Source organism: Erithacus rubecula (assembly GCF_903797595.1).
Source record: "Erithacus rubecula genome assembly, chromosome: 3".
NCBI classification, from domain to species: Eukaryota; Metazoa; Chordata; class Aves; order Passeriformes; family Muscicapidae; genus Erithacus; species Erithacus rubecula.
In genome coordinates this window covers 19,334,369-19,356,294 of record NC_136689.1, presented here as the reverse complement: position 1 = coordinate 19,356,294, position 21,926 = coordinate 19,334,369, and the positions used below count along the sequence as shown (strand labels likewise).

At 37.4% G+C, this 21,926-nt stretch overlaps 1 protein-coding gene across 1 annotated transcript in view; it reads left to right on the top strand.

Moving 5' to 3' along the window:
- LOC306800003 (macrophage mannose receptor 1-like) overlaps window positions 1-21,926 on the top strand; it is a 32,770-nt gene that overhangs the window by 2,668 nt on the left and 8,176 nt on the right. Inside the window, exons 3-23 of the mRNA XM_079301730.1 lie at window positions 22-183; window positions 1,080-1,193; window positions 2,243-2,389; window positions 3,356-3,538; window positions 4,378-4,532; window positions 5,663-5,776; window positions 6,637-6,752; window positions 7,746-7,894; window positions 8,748-8,947; window positions 10,167-10,294; window positions 11,602-11,689; window positions 12,215-12,359; window positions 14,638-14,673; window positions 14,771-14,934; window positions 15,444-15,511; window positions 16,273-16,373; window positions 16,693-16,832; window positions 17,961-18,075; window positions 18,800-18,981; window positions 19,624-19,726; window positions 20,909-21,138. Coding sequence (XP_079157856.1) covers window positions 22-183; window positions 1,080-1,193; window positions 2,243-2,389; window positions 3,356-3,538; window positions 4,378-4,532; window positions 5,663-5,776; window positions 6,637-6,752; window positions 7,746-7,894; window positions 8,748-8,947; window positions 10,167-10,294; window positions 11,602-11,689; window positions 12,215-12,359; window positions 14,638-14,673; window positions 14,771-14,934; window positions 15,444-15,511; window positions 16,273-16,373; window positions 16,693-16,832; window positions 17,961-18,075; window positions 18,800-18,981; window positions 19,624-19,726; window positions 20,909-21,138 — 2,840 coding nt within the window. The remainder of the gene's footprint in view (window positions 1-21; window positions 184-1,079; window positions 1,194-2,242; window positions 2,390-3,355; window positions 3,539-4,377; window positions 4,533-5,662; window positions 5,777-6,636; window positions 6,753-7,745; window positions 7,895-8,747; window positions 8,948-10,166; window positions 10,295-11,601; window positions 11,690-12,214; window positions 12,360-14,637; window positions 14,674-14,770; window positions 14,935-15,443; window positions 15,512-16,272; window positions 16,374-16,692; window positions 16,833-17,960; window positions 18,076-18,799; window positions 18,982-19,623; window positions 19,727-20,908; window positions 21,139-21,926) is intronic.

Sequence of the window (21,926 nt, the reverse complement as noted above, 5' to 3'; positions counted from 1 at the left end):
GTTCTATGTCCCTTCTTCCAGAGATCACAGAAAGGTTTTGGACAGAAGATGTTTCAACCGGCATTCACTATCAGATAAACTCAGAATCAGCTCTAACATGGCACCAAGCAAGGAAAAGCTGTCAGCAGCAAAATGCAGAACTGCTAAGCATTACAGAGACTCAGGAACAAGCATATATAGGAGGTAAAAGGATAGACCATAAAATATGCTGTGATGAGCTTGGCTGCCTTGTCTGCCTCAGTGAAGAAAGAGGGCAGAGGGTCAGGGGTGGTCCAGCAGACACCAAAAGGGGGATGGGCTGAACTTTTTATGTTGTTTTATGGAGGGTTTTTGTGAAGCATTGGTCAGAAACCCCTTTGAAGTGTCCCCATGGCAGCACAGTGCTCCAGATGGGAGCTCCTGCAGTTTGCTCCAGGGAAGGGTTTCCTCTGCTCATCTTTGTGCAAGGGCACTCATTCCTGACCAGGGCTGCAGGCTGGCCCTCTAATTTACCTTTTTCCACTGTGTTTCAAGGATTATTCATGTCTTCAGGAGAACATATGATAATGGTTGGATTGCCCCTAGTAAGGGTAATTTGCTACATAAAATCAAAATACCTCCAGTGGATTTCAGTTACAGGTATCACAACATCTGTTTGGTTATAAGTAGTGTAAAGGAGGTTTTGAAAGAACTCCCATAGAAAAAGAAGCTGAAAAGACCCATATTGATACATTGAATTTTCCTTTTACTCCATGAAATCTGTTACAGAAGACTTTTAGCAAAATTCCCTTATGAAAATCAGGGCTTTTTACATGTCTTATGTTCCAATGAAAGCAAGTGAGCAAAATAAAGTATTATTTAAATAGTGAAATGAGTTGTTAATTTGCCCTGCTAAGATCTTCGATATTTCAATATAGGTTCAGTTACAAATTTTACTTTTTGTAATCAGTGCATCTCAGTAATGCAGAAAATACTGGCTTGGGGCTGGTTTAAAATAAGAAATATGAATTTCTTACTTTACATTTAAGTTCTTTTAGACGATGTTGCTATGAATAAGAATAATGGAATACAACTAAAAGATTTTTTTCCCCCTAATTTAGAGCTAACTAAGGAATTTAGTTTTGCCTTCTGGATTGGATTGAATGCTTTGGATTTCAACAGTGGATGGCAATGGGCTGGGGGCAGCCCTTTCAGATATTTAAACTGGGCTCCAGGTAAGAGATGTATCTATTTCGTTATCTTTGAATTAATTATGATAAGATACCAACTTATAAAAACTGCACTAGCTAAGGTTATTTCAGGAAAGTCCATTCTGATTTACAATAGCTCAAGATCTAAATCTCTATTTTGAGACTAACACTTTCAAATTACAAAGTTCACAGTGGATACAGTTATAGCACAGTATTTTATTCTCTTATCTAAACTGAGAGCTTGTTTATGAAAGCAGAGTGTAATTTGGAGTGATACATAACCCTACACATCAAAGATCAGAATTTTCTTTAAAATGTTGTCCACAAGTGTGAATATAAGTCAAATCTTCCACAGGCAGCAAAATATCTAGCAAATAATGCTAATAAACACTCTGTTGTTTGGAGAAATTCTAAACACTATTCAGTAGCTTAGGGAGCCATGGGGTGGGTTTGTGGAGTTCCTCATACAAGGCAAGTTTTCCTTTTGATTCTTGAGATTTTTTGGTTCTGTGTTTGCTTTGTGCCATGATTATTCCAAGCTCTCTCCTGATTTGAAAAAGTTACAAGGTGTCAAAGGAAAAATTCAACTCTCCTCTAAGTTTTCAAAAGCTATATCAGAAAATTTTTCTTTGCTGCCTACAGAGGCTTGTACAAACTGAAACAGAAAAAAGATATTGCATAGGAAAACAGCACTATGAAACTCTCGAAATATACTATAAGGATAATATAACTTAATATTCTAGTTTGGAAGTTTTTGACACAAAGGTCCAATTTCAGCAGTTTTTGTAAGAACTAGAGTGTCAGGAAAATAATTAGACATTTTCCATTACTATCCTGATAATAAAGTCAGTGGAGGGTCATTATTTCATTCATGTATTGATGAAAGAAAGCATCCTATAAACTTCAAGGAAGATATCCTGTATGGAAGGACTTCTTTCTATTAGTGATTCAAGAAATCATAAAAAGCAGATGTTTCCACTGGTAATGTGATGTTTCTGTTAATATTTGATGTTTCTGTTAATATTTTTTATTCATTTGTTACTGTGAGATTCTATTTTCTCTCTTATTTAAAGGAAGTCCTTTCCTGCTCCCTGGGAAAATCTGTGGAGTGTTGAATCCCAAAATCAATGCTAAGTGGGAAAACCAAGCATGCAACCAGAGACTAGGCTACATTTGTAAAAAGAGATCCTTGAGTTCAAAGGCTGACATTATGCCCAAAGGTAAGTTAGTCAAATAAAAAGAAAGGTTTTTATGACTTCTAGAACGAGGAACTTGTATGCGACATTATTTATCACTTAAGATGTTAGAAACCTTTGAAAAACACAGATTCAAAGCTATACATGATACACAGACTTTTATATGCTGCCTTTTTTCTCCTTTTGTATAGTAAACATTCATAGGAGAATATTATTTTATTCCATCACTCTATCATTCATTCTTACAAGATAGATTGTAGATGTTCCATCATGGTAACCAGTGCCAAAAGGCAAATTTCCTGGCTGGGAACATGCCCCATGCAAGAGGAGTCCACTGGGGACTGTCACCTGGGAATGTTGTGAAATCTACTTTTAAAGAATGAGTTAGAACTAAAGAAAGTAGATAAATCATTTCAGAGAATCTTTATTCCAGTATTAACCTTAAAAAGAAATGCAGGACTCCATTTTTAAAGCAAGATTGAGGAAACATTATTAGGAATTCAAGTTATAAAAAAACCACTTAGAAGATACACAAAGTCTCCAGCAATTTACAAGGTTTCCTGACCTGCAGATTTCAAGGAACTGCTTCATGCTTTTCCATACGTTTGTTGGTGAAAAACCATAGACCAGCAGGCAGAGCTCAATATGAGCCACCACAGGCAGCACGAGTCTGAGTGGCTCTGGGGGACAAAGAGGACAAAGCTGATTCTGCTTTGGTCTCTCCTCATAGATAATTATTTCAAATTGCATTTCCCAGATAATGTGGGCATTTTTCAGTGATTCTCTGTTTAAGGAGGCTTCATTCTATTTACATATTTAGCATACTGTGCCTTAATGATATTTGCTTTTAATTTGAATGTATTTTACATTGCCAACTACAGCTTTATGTTTATTCATATCATCCCATTTTTGTAAAGAGCACTCAAGAGACCTCATTCTAGTGTCCTTTATTTTCCTGTTGTTCTGAAAAAAAATGTGTTTTGATTTTAGAGGAATTGAGGCCTGTCCAGTGCACAGATGGCTGGTGGCCATATGCAGGTCACTGCTACAACATTCACCGGGACCCCAAAACATGGGAAGATGCCCTGTCCTCATGTAAAAAGCAAGATGGAGATTTGGCAAGCATCCACAACATTGCTGAATACAGCTTTCTAGTGTCACAGCTTGGTTACAGTGAGTATATATGTAGGCCTGTGTTGCATTTGCTCCATCTGTAACATAAAAGCTAAACTTCATATTAAATATTAATACTTTCTCTGAAATATCACAAGTGAAAGACTGAATCCAACTTAACCACGCTCTTTTATGTTGTTGCTGTTGCATAAACACAGAACTATATTTATATCTATCAATAAATAATCCACATTGTAAAACATTATAAAGGAGGAGGAGAAAACAAAAAAAAATATATATTCTTTCCAGAGACACATAAAGATCTCTAATGATTGCACTTTTGGCACTTATCTTCTATGTGCAAGATTTTAGAACTGAGCTACAAACCTAGAGGATAATCTTGCTGAGATTCAAACCTCTAGCTGATGCTAATCTCTTGCTATATATCCTTCTAAGAAAACATCTTTTCACTTCTGATACTTGGGTCTGTAGCAGCCAGTTGTGACACAGCAGATGCCAGCCTTGGTGAACACACCTGATGGGCCAGCACAAGTGCTCTAATGTACTGGCAGGTGTCTTCATGGCTTGGACTCACTATGGTCCCCTGAGAGGTGGGACACCCACAGCCTCTTCATGCTCAGCACCATTTTGTTGTTCTGAATCACAGAAAGTTTGCAAAGATCTTCTGCAAGCTGTAAAGAGCCTTATGTTCATTAAAACCAGCTTTTCTGAATGGAATCTGGTGGTTTTTGCGCAACACATCTCTTATAGAGATCTGAGAGGAACCAGCATTTTTATAAAAACACAGAGAGCGTCTCTTGGGTACCACATGCCAAACATATCAATCCCTGCTGGTTCTGTGCAGTGGGCAGTAACCAAACCTCTTCCTTGTGCTCCAGAGCCAACAGAAGAGCTGTGGCTGGGCCTGAATGCCCTGAAGGCTCCTTTCTACTTCGAGTGGAGTGACGGGAGCCCTGTGACGTTCACGGCGTGGCAGCGCAGCCAGCCCAGCTACACGAGCGGTCTGGAGAACTGCGTGGCTGGGAAGGGGCAGGTACAGCAGGCACTCCTTCCACAGCAGTGCACACTAACAGCTGCTCAACACAAATCACCCTCTTTAGGGCTCATTCTGGCACCATTCCTTATATTGTCTTGAAACAGTTTTGCTCGAAAAGTTGGTACCAACCAGAAGACAAGTTCAGCGCTTAGGAGACGTCAGAAGGAGTGGAAACATTTTCTCAGTATGCCCTTGTGAAATTCCTTGTCTGGTGAAAATTCTGATCCAGAAATCTTACATTAAATTCTTCCCCTTGGTTTCTTCAATGAAAAAGTTTAAGCTCTGGGAGAGGAATAGGGATGAACTATTTAATATCCTATGTGGGTACCATAGGTGCTGTTTTCATACCTCATATTCCAATCAGATGGACAATTTTGTCGTTCAGTGTCACATCACTGAGACATGGCTTTGAGGCACAGAGACCTGGCACTAGGATATGGTTCTTAACTGTCATCTACCTGCCAAGAAACTAATGAAAAATTCTATAGTATTTCTGACTGCTTGACTCACAAAATTTATTTTTTTGCAAGATGTGATTGCTTGATACGTTTACATGCATGTGCATGCACATGTATGCACACATAAAAAGTGTTATGAATTTTGAAATGCATGCTGTTATTGAGACAACCTTTATGTGATAGAATAACACTAATGTTCACCAGCATTAGGCACCAAAAGAATTGATTCTAAACCAGATTTTATGGGAGGGATGAGGGGAAAGCTCCTCTTAAATAGGCCTTATTTTTTTTCAGATTCTTTGATGGATAAAATAGTTCAATTTACTGCAATCCTAACAGATATTGATTAGCTCAGTTTAATTCATCTTTTTTTCCAGTACTGTAGAGAAACAATCCTTCTCCAAAAGCAGATCCCCTCAGCCCCAGAAGAGATGGATCTTTGCGAACCCTTTTATATAAAAGTTTAATAAGAAGAAACGTTGAGACTTCAAAATATTAATTTCCTTCTTTTATCTCAAAACAGTATTAAATGGATCTTAAATTAGTACTTACAGATTTGTCTAATTTTCTAATAAATCTGCAGTTGACCTTGCAAAAAAAGAGAAAAAACAGTAGTTGTGCTTATGTGTGCCTTTTCTTGACTTTTGTTCCTTCTCCCTGCTATTCTAGGATGGATACTGGGCAACTGATGTTTGTTATAAGCAACTTGGTTACATCTGTAAAAAGAAGCCTTCATCACAATCCTCTGAAAAAGAGACAATCGAGGACCCAGGCTGCCAGAAAGTAAATGCTCTCTCATAAAAAATAATCTTTGATGAAATGTACAGGAATAAATTTACTAGTTCTTGCTTCTTTTGGATACTGTCTTTGTATATTATAGAAAATCTACTGTTGGGCAACCATGATAGCAGTTTACTAATATATTTGCTTTTCCCATTTTTATCTGAAAATTTTCAAGAAAGTTGAGGTTAATTTACAGGTATATGATTACTGCCTTGCTCTCCACCCCCAGATGAGCCACCCTGTGATTCAGAAAACCATTTTGTCTGTATTGGTCAGCAGAGATGTCTGTAAGAGCAGGAAGAAGCAGGGTTGTTCTACTGATATTCCTCCTTTCCATTCCCCCTGAAAATAGGCACTGTCTGGATTCCTCTTGGCCCAGAAAATCTCCTCACTCCTTGTACTTGGGAGTGACAGGGACAGCTTGGGGGGGGTTGTGCTTGTATGTGAATTCATTTCTGTATCGCAATATTTTGGAATTTTATTATGCCTGATTGTGCAGCTCTGGAAAGCTGGAGCTGAATGAATCACAGGCTCCTTGTAGACTCAGAATAATCTCAATCTCACAGAGCACTGGAAAGCCATAGCAAATAGCACAGACACAATTTTCTTTGAAAAGTCATGTATGTGTAAAAGAGATGAAAACTAAGATCTTAATGCCATCCCTTAAGCAGAAAGGCCTCCTGTAGGAGTGAACAGAATAAAAAAAAACATTTTATTTACAAACAGATCAGCCCAGACTCGTCTTAGTTTTAAACAGATGCAACAAATTAAGCATTGAATATTTATACACACAACAACACAGAAATTTCTACCTTGAAGTCACTTTTCATTGTATATTAAAAATTTTATGTTTGTCGCAGGGCTGGAAAAGATATGGTTTTCACTGTTACTTGGTGGGTTCTGCACTTCTGACATTCTCAGAAGCAAATAAGACATGTGAACACAACAAAGCTTATCTAGCTACGGTGGAAAGCAGGTGGGAAAATAGCTTTTTTAAAAATCAATGTCTTTAATGGAGAAACTTGCAAAACTTTTCCGTTTTTTAAACCCATCAAAGTGTTTTATCAGCACTTTTCAAAAATTTTTATTGTAGTAAGGCATGCAAAGATTATGCTTCAGGAAAAATGAACCCAAAATAAACATCTCAATGTAGTAGGGCTATCTACTTAATCCATTATAGCAATTTTCATGTTTGGAGACTTCCTGAGTTAAACAGTTTCCTCTTATCTTTCCATTCATAATTAAGGCAACTTCTAGCTTTGTTTCTTTTTTTTTTTTTTTTTTTAGTTTAGTTTAGTTTTGTTTTTAAATGTTTTTTTGGTGGGCTTTTTGGTGAGATTTTTCTTTTTTGTTATCTGGCTGGGTCTTTGGGGTGTTTTTTGATTTGCTGGGATTTTTTTTTCTGTTGGAAAGTAGGCAGTAGAATTTTTGACAGGTGGTCTCTCATTATGATAGGAAAGCTTTAATAAAAAATATTTTCCTAAACTACTTTCTAAGCCAAATTCTGTACAAATGTAGGAAATATTCCCCAGAACCTTCCCTCTCCCACAGCCAGAATGGATCATCTCTAATCTACCTACATCCCTGCCAGGTTTCATGGCTCCATGGTCCCTGAGGAGCATGACTGCCTTCAGAGGTGACAGGTAGCAAAGCTGACAGCTTGGTCCTGAATTGGTGGTCTGTCTGAGACACCTCAAAGATTTGGAAAGATTAAAATAGAGTAATAATAAAGTAAATTGTAAAATCCCATGTGAGCAGCAATTTGTGGCATTTCAGATGCCTTCAGCTGTAAGGAGAAAGTTGTCCCTCCCGAAATTCTTTTGATTGCAGTTTAAAGACTAGTAGGGTTTTGTCTGAGCTTCACTGAGGAGCTGTTGTTTTGGGGTCATGATAACACTCCTCTGTTTGTATCACTTGGATTCATATTGCACACTAACAGGCTGTGAATGAACACCGTTTCCCACTGCAGAAATGAGCAAACCTTCCTGATTAGTCTGACGGGGCTCAGGTCTGAAAAATATTTCTGGATTGGTCTCTCTGACATAGAAGAACGAGGGAGTTTCAAGTGGAGCAATGGAGAAACTCCTCATTTCACACACTGGAACACTGCAATGCCAGGTAAGCTCTGCATGGGCCAACCCTGCAGCTGCATTTACACAGGTTTGTGCTGTCATTCCCCTGGTTAGAAATTAGGGTGGGCACTGTTTTGTGTCTGTCATTGTAGGTAAAACAAAACCATCAGAGCTGTGCCTGACACCAGTGCAACCAACACTGTCACAGCCGAGCTGCTGGTGCTGATCTAAGTCAACCTCCTGCCAAGGTGTAGAGACAGGTTTTGGTAGACAATACTGTGCAGGAGTTAACCACCTCCATGGTATCTTTTGGTTTTGGTGGTTTTTATTTTTTTTTCCATTTAAAACACCAGTTAACAGCAATTTGTCAGCTTTAGAAAAGTCATTCTGGACGTTTTTTGATCTACAACGTGCATATGTGAGAAATGAGCAGTGAACATGCAACTTTTGGCATTTCAGCAATACAGCTTATCAGCTGCCTGTGAGCTCTTACCTTCACACAGCTGGTTATATCTTAAAACAAACCTGTTGTACTTGACATTACCCTTCTTGAAATTGAGTTACCAGGATATTGAGAACTCATCTATTAGGTATGTAAATATAATCAAGAGCCATTTTCCTTGTGATTTCCCTGGCGTGGCAAGATAAGGAAGATTTGTTTTCTGAAACTGCAAATCTGTGGCTTTGGTAAAGCTGTAACAGTAGGATTCATTGGCCCATATCTGGCCTCTGACAGGTGGTATTAAAAATAGTTTTATATCCAGGATATTTTTTAATCTGCATAATCTGCATCTTTCTTTTTATAATCTTCCATGAATAATAATAATTAAAAAAAAGTCTCATTCTTTACGCAGTAATTAAAGCTTTGATTTTACTCATTTCTTTTCCACATCGCAAAGGGAAAGAGCAAGGCTGTGTTGTCATGGGGACTGGAATTGCAGGTGGACTATGGGATGTTGTTAGCTGTGAGAAGACATCGAGTTACCTCTGCAAGCAGCGGGCAGCAGGAGTGCCACCCCCTGCTCCCCCAGGACAGATCCCTGCAGCCACATGTGCTGAAGGATGGCACAGAGCCCCCCGGGCAGAGTCATGCTTCAAAGTAAGTGTGCATGGCCAGGGGACTGTGCCAGGTGCTGGGCATTATTTGGGAATGATCTTCTCTTTGGTATTCATGGCGAGAAAACATGGGGAAAAAGAAAATCCATCAAATGTAACCAACATTAGCAAAGGAAAATGATGAACACAGAGTGCTAGAAATGCTTTCCTTTATCTAAATGCCAGGTGAGAACCTCACCTAATTTATTTGCTTCCAGGAGTTTGGAACTTCAGAAAAAACATAGTATTGCATCTCAAGAGATGGCAGTGTCATTTGCATAAGACAATGTTTCTGAGAGAAAATGTGCCCCTCTGGCATTTTCTCACACAGCATGTGAAACTCACAGCAACACTTTTGGATTTGAGTTTTGCTGGTGACTCTTCAGCAAGTAAAATTTTTGAGCATTCTCTTGATTTACCTAAAAATGCCTTTAAAAGCTCTCCTTTTTACAAAGGAAAAGAGGCAAGAAAAGGCAATATAGATCAAGCAAATAAATCTGCAGCATTTTTCTTCCATGTCTTTATATAAGTCTGCTCTCACTTTCTTTCCTGGGACTATCTTTCTGTTGGGAGACCAGAGCTGCTTTTATTCCTATATTTACAAGGGTCTGAGCTTCTATGTCACCATTTACCAAATTGTTAATTATCATTTCCATAAAATGTCAAGCACTTAGTCCTGTTAAACATATCCTTAGCCCAAGAATGTATGTTCTTCATGGCAGAAAGTGTATTTTGTATTTGTGTGCTTGCACCTCAATAAAAAAAACCTCTTTCTCAGATAGGGTCCACACTTGGCCATAAAGTTTTCTGCATCCATTCTATCTTTTCTAGTCCAACTCCCTGACTTACCCCTCCCTTCCATTTCTCAAGAATTTCCTGCTTTCTACTGTGAAATGCCGTGGTGGAGTTTTCCATCTTTTTTGAACCTTTCAGTGGAGAAAGTTTCAGTTAGGCCACAGATTAGTTTTTTCTTCTCTGCACATTCTGATACCTTTTGTTCTCCTCAGATGCCTCTACTACTTTTGCCTGATTTTAAAATAGATGATGCTAAAAAAACCATATTTACTCTTCACATTTTTAAAGCTTAATATTAGAGGCTTGGACAGGTGTCATGTTGTCTCACTCAAGAATAAAGGGATGTTAAAATGACGCTAATTTTAATTACATATATTTTACAAGCTTTCCAAATTTACTAACTTGTTTTTACTTTTTGTTCTCAACAGTTTTTTGTGAGAGAGGGAAAACAAAAGAAGTCTTGGTTTGGAGCTGAAGAATTCTGTAGAGAAATAGGTGGAAATCTGGTCACAATCAATACAAGAGAAGATCAAATTTTATTATGGCAATTAGCTTCGTGAGTACTTGCATAAGGATTCTTTTTTATGTTCCTGCTATGTTAAATAAAAATTACTTAAAACATATCTGGAGCTGAACAAGTGAGTGAATAAAAACAATCAAATTTAAATTACATTGATACAAGATTTTCTTCCGGAAATAACATCCTGAAACATTGCTTAAAAAAAAAAAAAAATAAAATCTTGATTATTTCAAAGAAGCTTAATATTTTGGTAATTTTCATGGCTGGTTTTAGCAAGGCTTTTTTCCAGATCTTATTGATTTCTTACATGTCAGTCCCTCTCCTTAAAGGGAGAAAATAAAATATTCAGCTCTAACTAGTATTTTGTAACTGTATGCAATTCTTCTTTAACAAAACAAAGCAAAACAAAACAAAACAAAACAAAAAAAAATCCCTTGAGTTACTGTGTAATGTAAACCGAAATTCAAGGACTTAATGCAAAATTTTTCTGACTATAAAGTGAAAAATCCTGAAATTAAAGAGTAATTAATTTTATTTAACCTTTGCTAGACTTGTTGATGATGCTGTGTCTTGCTCATGACATACAAACTGTGACATTATTTTCCCCTCAAATGAGACCAATATTCTGATTGTATTCCATAATATCAAGACATGTCAATAATATACAGCTCTTTAACCAAAACTGCTTCACATAGGGGAGAATGGAGGTTTACTTTCTGAAACAGATTTAAAACTTTGCTATTGAGAAGTTTTTGTGATCCCACTCTTCTTGATTTTAAATATATTTCAGTATTGTGATCACCTGAAGTGGTTTAATTTGTCTGTTGAGTCTCTGGTTTAGAGCTTAAAATATTTGTGGAAGAAAATCTTTGTCTTATGCAGTGACTGAAATAGTAATTTTATTTGGTCCATGGGCACAACAAGATAAATAGCATGAAATATTAACTAAACTACTTAGGAAGTGTTAAGAAGCAAATGAAAACAGTAGAAAATCAATTCTCACTATTTTTATTAGTTAAATATACATCAATTTATGCTTTAGTTTTGCTATAGCCTCTGTCTTTGACCTCATACTACAACCAAGGGCTGTGCTGCATCCACAGGGATGGGAGCCTGAGCTGGCTCTGGGCCACATCACTTTAACTTATTTTTAAATATGAGAAGTCTTAGCTCAACTCAGAGCACTATCAACTCCCTGACAGAGTGCAGGGAGTGAGCTTGGCTTTGGGCCACAGCTCCCAGTTCAGGTGTGACAGAAAGCAGGATATTTTTGTGCTTTTCAGGATTCATATCCTGGTCTCTCTTTCTATGCTTATATATCTATATTGTATGAATTATTTTAGGGAGCAAGGACTGAACACTCAAGCTTTCTGGATCGGTTTGTTTCTCTTAAATCCTGATGAAGGATTTGCCTGGATTGATGGCTCCCCTGTGAGTTTTTATTTGCTGGTTATTAATTGACTTTCTGTCTTTTAGAAAATATATACTTTAGAATATGTACTGAATAGATGCAGTGCACTGTGTTAACACAGCATTGCCTGTGTTTCATCCCTGGTATCAATTATATCCCACCTTTGAGAGTCTGTGCCCTCAGACCTTCACAGCCTCCCAAAATGGGCACTGCTGTATGGCAATACAGGAAAGCCCAGTTGCCAACTTTCATAAAACAAGATAAATATAACTCCCTCTGCCTATCAGTTTTTCTTTCATCAAACACATGGTTTTCTATACCATGTAGTCTCTGCACCTTCTTCAGGTGCAGAGTGGTGGGAAAAGTAACCTGACCAGCATGACCTTCACAGCCCTCTAAGGTCTGTTTGAACTCCCACTGATCCCATAAAAAAGATGGGATGAGATAATGAGATGATGAGATAATGAAATTGTTTCACGATGGCAACCTCAATTACTTCTATTCAGCTAGAATCACACAGTAATTGATATGTATTTCTAACACAGGTAATTTATGAGAACTGGGAGGAAAATGAACCCAACAACTATCAAGAACTTGAACATTGTGTTATGTTTAATAGATCACCCCAAATGCGCTGGAACGACTTGCGCTGTGATCATTTACTTAATTGGATTTGTGAGACAAAGAGAGGTATTATTACTTCCCCATTTAATTGGAGCAATAAACCCAAGCTTAAAAAGCAAATTGTATGGATTTAAACAAATTGAAAGGAAGAAAGACACTGGGAATTGTTCATTTTAAAACCAATTGCAGTGAAGGCAACACATAAAGCTGCAGAATGAATTTAAATATTTCTCTTGTCCTTAGATGCAGGAAGTTAGACTGTTCCTATTACTTCATCTTTAGTTTTACCTCTTTCTGCCAAGGGTTGAATAAATTTGTGAAGCAAAGATACCTATCCCCTCTCCTTTTATTCCCTCTCTTTCTATCTGCTTCAGGCTTATCCAGGATAGCTGTAGATGCATGACACTACAGTTCTCTCTACAAAAGTGGAAAAAGCTTTGCTTCCCACTGTTAAAAAACTAATGGGAACCAAGAGAGGGATCAGTTGTTATAGAAACCAGTGACTCTGAAAACCCAATCTGATCAAAAGTGGAGGCTGGTGTAACCTTGATGGACTCCTGCATCCACCAGCTCTGCCTGGAAAGCAGGGCCCCAGTGCCAAAACTCCCACACCTGCTGTCAGGCTGACAAAATGGACCTGACACTGTTGGGGTGCCCACCAGCAGGATGTGGAAATGGGCTCTGCTTGGCCTGAAGAGCTCAAGTGACAGCTGATAATGAAAGAACTTGTTTTGACTACTCAATCCTGCTTCTACATCCCTGCTTCCTGGTTGTAAACTGAGTATTTGTAAGCATCTCCATGGAGAAGGAGATTTTTAAAACCTTCTTGAAATGAAAAGAAAGTTGGATGCACACAGGGAACTACTAGGAAGGACAGTAGGAAGGGGAAGAGATAAGCAGTTATATAAAAACACTGAGTGTATGTAATATTTGATGACTCTGCCAACAAAACCCTTGAAGGGTGAATAAGGCACCATGGTAACATTTAAAAATTGCTTAACCAAAAAGGAAGAATCACTGTTCCCTTTTGGTAAATTAGTCATGCAAATGCACCATCCAGGGCCTGATTTCAGCACACCAGCTCAAAGCAGCACATCCTGTGCAGCCCTTTCTGGCACACTGAGCATGCAGCTTTCTATGGATGTGTCTCTCTGCTCTTGGTGAGGTTACTCAGGAGGAGCTCAGAAACCACAACACAAAGACTCTGATCAGTTTATCTTGATCCTAGACCTTCTAAAAGCAAGAAAAAGTAAAAAAATTGATCTTGTAATTGTGAATCTGGATTATGTGCTGATCAGCATGAGAGAAGAGGTGCTCAGATGTGAATTCCCTCATGTTCCCTTAAGACACATATTTACAAAAGATATTCCGGCTTTCTGAAAACAATGTACAGTCAATGTACAACATGAATGTCCAGTCATGTTAGGATTGAACAATAAAATCAAAATTATGAGAAGTATATAAATGAATAATGAAGACATTGAAATTATCTTAGTTCTGTTTTTCACTAAAAACTTAAGAAGTGTCTAAATGATACCAAAATAATTTCGATTTTTTATTTTATTTTTTTTATTTGTTTATTTATCATCAAACTATTTCTGTCATTTTTATAATACTGTCCATCAAACCACAGTAGAAATGGAGCAAGCTAGGATAGTTAGTAGTACAAAATAACAGGCATTCACATGAAAGCAGAGCTTCCTTTGAGAGGCTGTAGCTGGCTCTGGGAATAGCAAAAGCTAATTTGCTTCCTCCTGGTTCAACCTGTAATCAGAAACTTGAGTTTGACATCTATTGACTCTCCAGGATTCTTAAAAACAGACTGTCCTAGTAAAAGCCAAGCCATCAGGAAAGGAAAAATTCATTGACACACAGGAAGTTACACCTGACATTACATTTTCATTACTTATGGATAGTCTACTGCTATGGAGGTAAGCTTTAGAATTTACTATATAGGATTATGTTGTTTGGCTCTAGTCCCAAGAATATAAAAAAAAATACTCACAGACTGTCAAGTGAAAATGCAAAAAATAATTTTTCTAAGTAATGTTTATTTAATCTACCACACATTTACTGTGAATCCTGGGGCTTTTGACACAGTGCTTTTGGATATACATTGCATTAAAGTACATATTTTTCACAGCTAAATGTTTTTAAATTATACATAATTTAATATGGCAGTATGTGCTCTAAATTCTTGAAAATGCATTAGCCAATTCATAGTTTGCTTGTGAGTTTGTTTTTTTCTTCTCAATTTTACAGAGCATGTGAAACTATACAAAAATATCTCTGATTTTTTTTTTTTTATTTGGGAAGTTGCTTATGACAGTCTTCTATATTACAGGTATATTGGTAAAGCCTGAAGCAAACTACAAACTTGGTAGGTTTCATTCCTCTTTCATAAAGACTAATGTATAGTTTTCAGAGTTTGTAAAAACCAGATAAGAAAGTATTACATATGATTCTTTATATTTCAGACTATCAACTCACCAATGATGGATGGATTATATATGAAAATAAGCAGTACTATTTCAGCAAGGAACATGTCCATATGGAAGAAGCACGGAGAATTTGTCAGAGGAACTTTGCAGATCTTGTTGTCATTGAGAAAGAAAGCAAAAGACGATTTCTGTGGCAATATGTACGCAGAAATTCATTATTATATAATTATTCATTATAGTTGAATTTGGAAACAGAGCAGGTGATAAAATACAGGGAATATAATAAATATGGGAATATAATAAATACAGGGAATGTAATAAATATGTCCTGAGCTTGTCCTACATTACCTATTTATAGAGCAGCAGACTTGTTCAGGGTTTTAATAGGTAGAGGAAAATGGCATGCAAATTTTATAGGTGCAGCAAAGGATAGTTCAGGCCCATATTATCTTTTCTAATAAATGTAGTGTTCAGCACAGTGATAATTGCTTTCCTGTCCAGTGGGTTCCTCACTCCAGGATGTTCCATATATTCTTTGTTACCTGCTTGAAATCTGAGTCTGAGCCTACAATATTCTTACATGAGGCTCAAATTCTGAAAAATAAAAGGAAAAAGAAAAAAACTTACAGGCATGGTTAATTGGCTTTCAGATTGTTGCTTGACGTGGAGGAAGAGTTTAGTGCTTAACTATTAATTGCTTTTATTTTAGATTTACACAGAACACAGAGGAAAATCATATTTCATTGGCCTAGTTGTCAGTTTTGATCAGAAATTCAGGTGAGTAAAGGAAAACTGGTAATGGACAACAAATGATGGTAATTCAACTCAGGGAACATTTCTGTGTGCTTTCATTTTACAAGTTAAAAACTGTTGTGCAACTGACTTCTGGATAGTTTTCAGATGTCTCAGATCCAGAGTTACATTCTTCTATGTTTTAGCAGAGAATGCATTTTCCTTTCAAATTTGGGAGAGCAAACCCAATGAAAATTCACGGCTAAAGCACAGCTTACTTAATGTCTTACACTGCAAGAATTGCAATTTTGCATAAACACTGAGAAGCAGCTAATTTTAAGATGTTGTTTACCTGATCCACTTTTGACATCAGCTCAAGGGTGAGATTTACCCTGACCAGATCTCCAGAGGCTACTGAAGAAGCCCAGGAGGTTTTGATAAAATGTATATATGTAAGGATTAAACCAAATTAATCCCAAGTGGTTCAAGTTATGGGAGCTGGAAGCAAGAAGCATAAGCAGCATCTACTCCAACAACTTTCTGAACTTTCTGGCAGGGAACTTTTAACAATCCATTTGTAGAAGACTTTCAGGATCCTTTGTGGGATGGGAGGATGTCCAAACACTGCCTTGAACGTGGCAGCAGCACCCAGATGAGAAGCAGCAGCAGTGGCTGTGTCCTCTCCAGGAGAGCAGAGCCTTTGCCCTCTGCTCACTAACACCTTGCTTAGCCCTGTGCCCAAACACACCCTGGCACTGATTGCTGAGATGTCTGCCTGGCAGCCACTGTCCCCTTGTTTCTTCCAGATGGTTGGATGACACCCCAGTGAATTATGTTGCCTGGGCTCCAAACGAACCCAATTTTGCAAATAATGATGAAAACTGTGTGATAATGTCAAATGATTTTGGTGAGTAAAATAGCATCAATAAATATTTGGGTAAAATTTAGGATCGAAATCCAAAATGCTTGGTGCATATTAATTTTGAGACTACCCCACAAAGAGGGGTACTGACAATACTGACATTTTTTTAAATTTTAGCACACTCAGGTTTGAAAATGTCATCACTTTTAGGAAAGAAACACATTGCAGAGGAAGGGTGTGTTTGGGTAAATATGTTTCATTTGTGCTTTATGAATGCCATCTGAGCCTGACATAGTGGTTGCACAAGAGTTTTTCTGTATTCTGTAATCTTTTCAATGATTATCTGTATTCCATTTCTTTACAGGCTTTTGGAAAGACATAAGCTGTGCTCTTAAAAATGCCTTTATCTGTGAAAGGCTCAATTCAACTTACTCTGGATTTGCTCCCACTGTACTTCCACCTTTGGGAGGATGTCCTGAAACTTGGCTTTTGTTTCAAAATAAGGTACAGTAATAAATCTCAGCCATATTTATCACATTTGCTCTAGGTCAAGAAAACAACTATTCCTTTTCTCTCATTAAATAAATTCTCTCTCTTTAAATATCAGTTTACTAAGAAGAATGCTACTTAGCAGTGCAGTGAATTTTCAGGTTGGCAAATTTGTAGCTAAATATTAAAACAAAAGGTTATTTGAAAGTTTGGAATTATAATTTTTGTAAATATCTATCTGCCTTTAGCCATAGTTACTTTTCTAGATTCTAGATACTTCTTATTTTAGGCATACTTACTACATGGAAATCCTGATCCATTATCCTTGTCTGTAAATGTAACCCTGTTTTTCTGAGTAACAAAGATGAAAAAATGAAAGGTTACACTTTTCATAAGTAATTGGCCATCACAGCAATTCAGCTTAAGCTGAGTAACACATGCTGCAATAAATGTCAAATCAAATTTAAAAGACAAGCAAGCATTGCTTTCTGCTAAGTTAAGCAAAAACACCTGGACATATGAACTTTTAATAAACCCCAACAAACAATAGAGAAAAATCACAAATCAGTTCCACAATGCAATCAATAGGAAAAGTTTTTATGCATTCAAAGGGCATAAAGAGAAAGGAGCCATGTCTCTGTCCCTCAGAAGATACATAAAAATATTTTACAGTGGTATTCAGGGAAAACACCCGTTCAAAAGGCTCTTCTTGCTGACCCTGATCCACTCATGTGAGTTCTCACATGAGCTGAGGTTTTAGCACTCCATCTGTGGTATATAATTGAAAAAACTTGATCTGAGAGATTATTACCTGCTCCAAATTATGTTCACAATCAGGAAACAGTTCTAGTCCCTCAAAAAAAAAAACCCAAAAAAACCCTACTTTTCAGTAATTTAATTCCTCAAAATCTTTTGATGTCTGTCTGCTCTTTCCCAGCAGTGACCCCACAAGACTGTAAGTGCTGTGCACATATCACTGGGATTGGCTGGGTCTCCTTCTTGCTGGCTGTCAGTAATTGTGTCTCAACAGATCCCCCTCTGCAGCTCTTTGGATGCAGGGACTGGCATGGAATTAATCCAAATCAATGGTTTAAATATTCTTTGACACCTGAAAGTCTGTCTAATCCTTTACTCTCTTCACAGTGTTATAAAATATTTGGATCCAGAGAAGAAGACAAACTAACTTGGCACTCAGCAAGAAGTGTTTGTAGAGAATTAGGGGGAAATTTGGCCTCTATACACAATAACCAAGTGCAAGGTATAACATCTGAGCCTTACAGCACTATGTATGAAGCCACATATGTCACCATCTAGTGATGAGGCTGAAGCTACCTCCATCCCATCCCATCCCATCCCATCCCATCCCATCCCATCCCATCCCATCCCATCCCATCCCATCCCATCCCCTGAATATCATCACCTGTGAGGGAAGATCTGGAGGTGTTTGATCCAGAGGGAATACTGGAGTGAGATATTAGAACACTTCCCAAGTTTTGGAAAACATCTTATGTGGAAGGAATCGAATAATCTGTTCTCCATGGTCTTGGAAGATGGGATAAATTGCAATAGTTTATAGTCATGAAATGCTCACAGATATTCAGGTTAGATATTAAACAAAAATCCATCAGAAATTACATATCTGCAGTTGATGCTACCTTGTGAAAGAAATTCTCCTAAAGTCACTGCTCACCCTGATTTCTATAATAATTCCAAGAAGCCTAAATAATTTTTATCCAAAATGTTTTCCTTTTTTTATCACTCTTTTTTCCCCACTGAAATCAAACTGTTTCAGTTTGATTACCCATTATAATTTTTTTCTTTTGCCATTAGCTCATAGCCTAAAAATACTGAGGTTGGTATTTCCAATATATTTAGAAGATGATTGGTTGTTGTTTTAGCTGTAATTTGATTTACATGGAATGTGAAGAAAGGAAACTCCTCAGTTCCTTTATATATTATTTTTTTTATCCATTTTCTATCAGCTTTCCTCACCTTCCACCTAAAGGATGTTGCCAGTGAAACATGGATTGGGCTGAATGACATTAACAGTGAGGGCACATATCTTTGGACAGATGGAAGTGTTTTTGAGTATTCAAAGTGGGCCCAAGGATTCCCACTCAGAAAGAAATTCACAATGGTTGACTGGAAGTACATTGCAATAGAGGTAAACAGAATTAAATCAGAAAATGCATAATATCAGTGATGTGCTCAATGTTTGAGTAACCAGCATGACTTCTGTTTCAGCTAAAATCTGATCTTTAATAGTTTAAAGCAGAAGAGAACTGAAATTTCAAAGATGAGATTTTTAAAGAAATTAATAGCCCTGTTTAAAATCTAGGCTTATTCTCATTCCTTTGTCAAAGTCTAGAAAGGGGAATCTTTACTTTGGAATTAATTACATTTTCTATAATTTTTATATTTTATTTTATTATTATATATTGAAAATATTCAGTGTTACTAGTTGTGATTTTTATTTTGGTTTATAGTTTCTCGTTTTATGATGTGAATCCAAATGAAACGTCAACAAATTCAGTACAGATTACCATTGACTCCATAGTAAAAATAACTCCAGTATTTACAAGAAATTTTTATAAATTGACAAAATTCTTGCAGTAATCTGCCAATGAAAGATATCTGCTTAAGATATATAATAGAATGCATTTCATTTCCAACAAGCAATACATGAAAAGATCCAGGAAATTAGAAAAGAAAGCTATTAACTTTTTCTCCTGACACGTATGTCTATTATTTTGCTGGAAATTTGACACTTTATCAGCAACAATTCAATTTTTTATTTGTTCCCTAGGCTGATTGTATTACAATGACACAAGGATCTGCATATCATGGAGGATTATGGGAAAATACTGACTGCCAGCAAAAAAAAGGCTATATTTGCCAGATGGACAGCAGTAAGTTTTATGTTTCACTTTTTTTTTTTTTTTTTTTGTTGCAAAACATTTACTGAACGATCAGATATCCACACTTAAATCAGGTCCTTGGCACGTAGACATTTTGAAGACAGGATTCACCTTTCTAATCACAAGAAAAATGCCCAAACCAGATTCCTAGAAGGTCTATGCCTTCAAAAATGTCTGTTTTCTCTATTAACAGAAAAGTGTAGTCATCTGTGCTTCTCCCAACTATCACATATATAGGTGCCTGAATGCAGTTATTTGGCAGAGACAATACAAACAGACAAATCCCTCAGTGCCCTCCAGCTGGGGGTTAACTGAGGCCAATTAAACTGATTAGCTTGTTCATCAGTCTCATATCACAAGAACAGCAGTACTCAGAAGGGCAGAAGTTCCAGTTTCCTCCGTGAAGCCTTGGGGTGGGAGACACATCCGGGCACAGCTGCACTGCAGAATCTGCAGGAACAAAAACAGGGAACTGGGCAGCAGCAAGTGCAAATAGAGGAAGAAGCCACAGCTGGGTCAGATGATTCACAGCTCTGTCCCATGCAAGTGCAGAAAGCTGCATGAAGATGGCACTAGCAAAATCAATTGCCAGGGCATCCTCAACGATGACTGAACACAAAGTTTATGTCTTTTCTTCTGTCCCCATCACTAGCTCTAAACCCTCGCCTTCCACTTTTGCATATATATATTTCTAGGTACAAATGCAGTTTCCTCTTTCACTTCATTCTATGAGGAAAAGATGGAGCAGCATAGTCATAAAATTTGCTTAGAAAGAAATTATTTTGAGACTGAAGTGGTGTGAAGATCCCATCCTGTGCTCATACCTGGGAAAAACTTTACCTGCACTGAGTGGGGGGACACAGAGAGCTCTGGGGGATGGATAATGGTGGAACCAGTATCCACATAATTTCATCTGGTCAGACTGTGTCAGATACACACAGCTCACACTCTGCCTCTCTCTAATCCCTGAATGTGTTTTTACACCATAGTTTAAAATAATTCCAAATTGCCATTCAAATGAACCTCTGGTTTTATGTAAGAAATGCTGTTACTTGATGCTTGTGCTGCCATGCTATATTCATCTGTTACACAGAAGCAATACTGCTATCCAGCAGTTAGTATTTTTTCACAGTTTTTTCCTCTTCCTTTCAAATTTGTACCTTTTTCCTACAGAGCCTGAACTGTTTCACCCCACAACTACTCCAGATTCCGATTTTGTCCATTATGGCAATAGCAGCTATCTAATCATTCCTTCTAAAATGAATTGGGAAGAAGCAAGAAAAGTATGCAAGGAGAAATCTTCAGAGCTTGCCAGCATTTTTGATTATTACAGTAATATATTCTTGCTGCTGCAGGCAGTGCAGTATGGAGAGACCTTGTGGATTGGGCTCAACAGCAATGAGGTACGATTAATAAATTCATAGTTGGTAAAGTTAAATGCTGTTACTATTAGAGAAGAATTATAGCATGAACAGATTTAGAAACCTAGGACTGGTGGACAGTCTCACATCTTTTGACTTCATTAGTTTTAAATCATTAAATTCCATTTTAGGCAATGGAGAAGGATGAGAACCTTTGGCTGTGCTGGACTCTCTTTACTAGTTCTGTGTGAATATTGAAAACTTAGGTAAAAATACCTGGTAGATTTTCAGATGGCCATTTTTAGGACAGGTGACCACTACTCAAAGGGTCCAAGATTGTCAGTAGGGCTAGTGCCTCAGGATCATTGGCAGCTGTAGCTTTCCCATCATGGTTCAGAAGGGTTCATAGGCAAAGCACACACCTTTGAATACCCACTCTTTGTTATACCTGCTTGGTTCCAAAGGCTGAAATCAGTGAAATCTATACTCTACCAGAAGTAGGGAATACTGAGATCCAGGTCCACTACTTTGTAAGGGAACACTTGAATGATATTCAGTCTTATTACCTCTGTGACTGAGTGACAAATCGTACTTCAGTTTTCATGCTGGATATGCAGTTACTAAATTATCATGTTTCTATTGCATTGTTCTTTGATCTGACTAAACCACCTTGTTTATAAAAATGAGCTTTTCATCAGTACTAATCACTTTAATTATTCATTGTTTTCACTAATTGTGATTCCACACTGATATGTAACATAGCAAATATGTCTGAAGTTCAGTATCCCTATGGATACTTGTAATACACATTGTGCAAAAATAGCATTCCC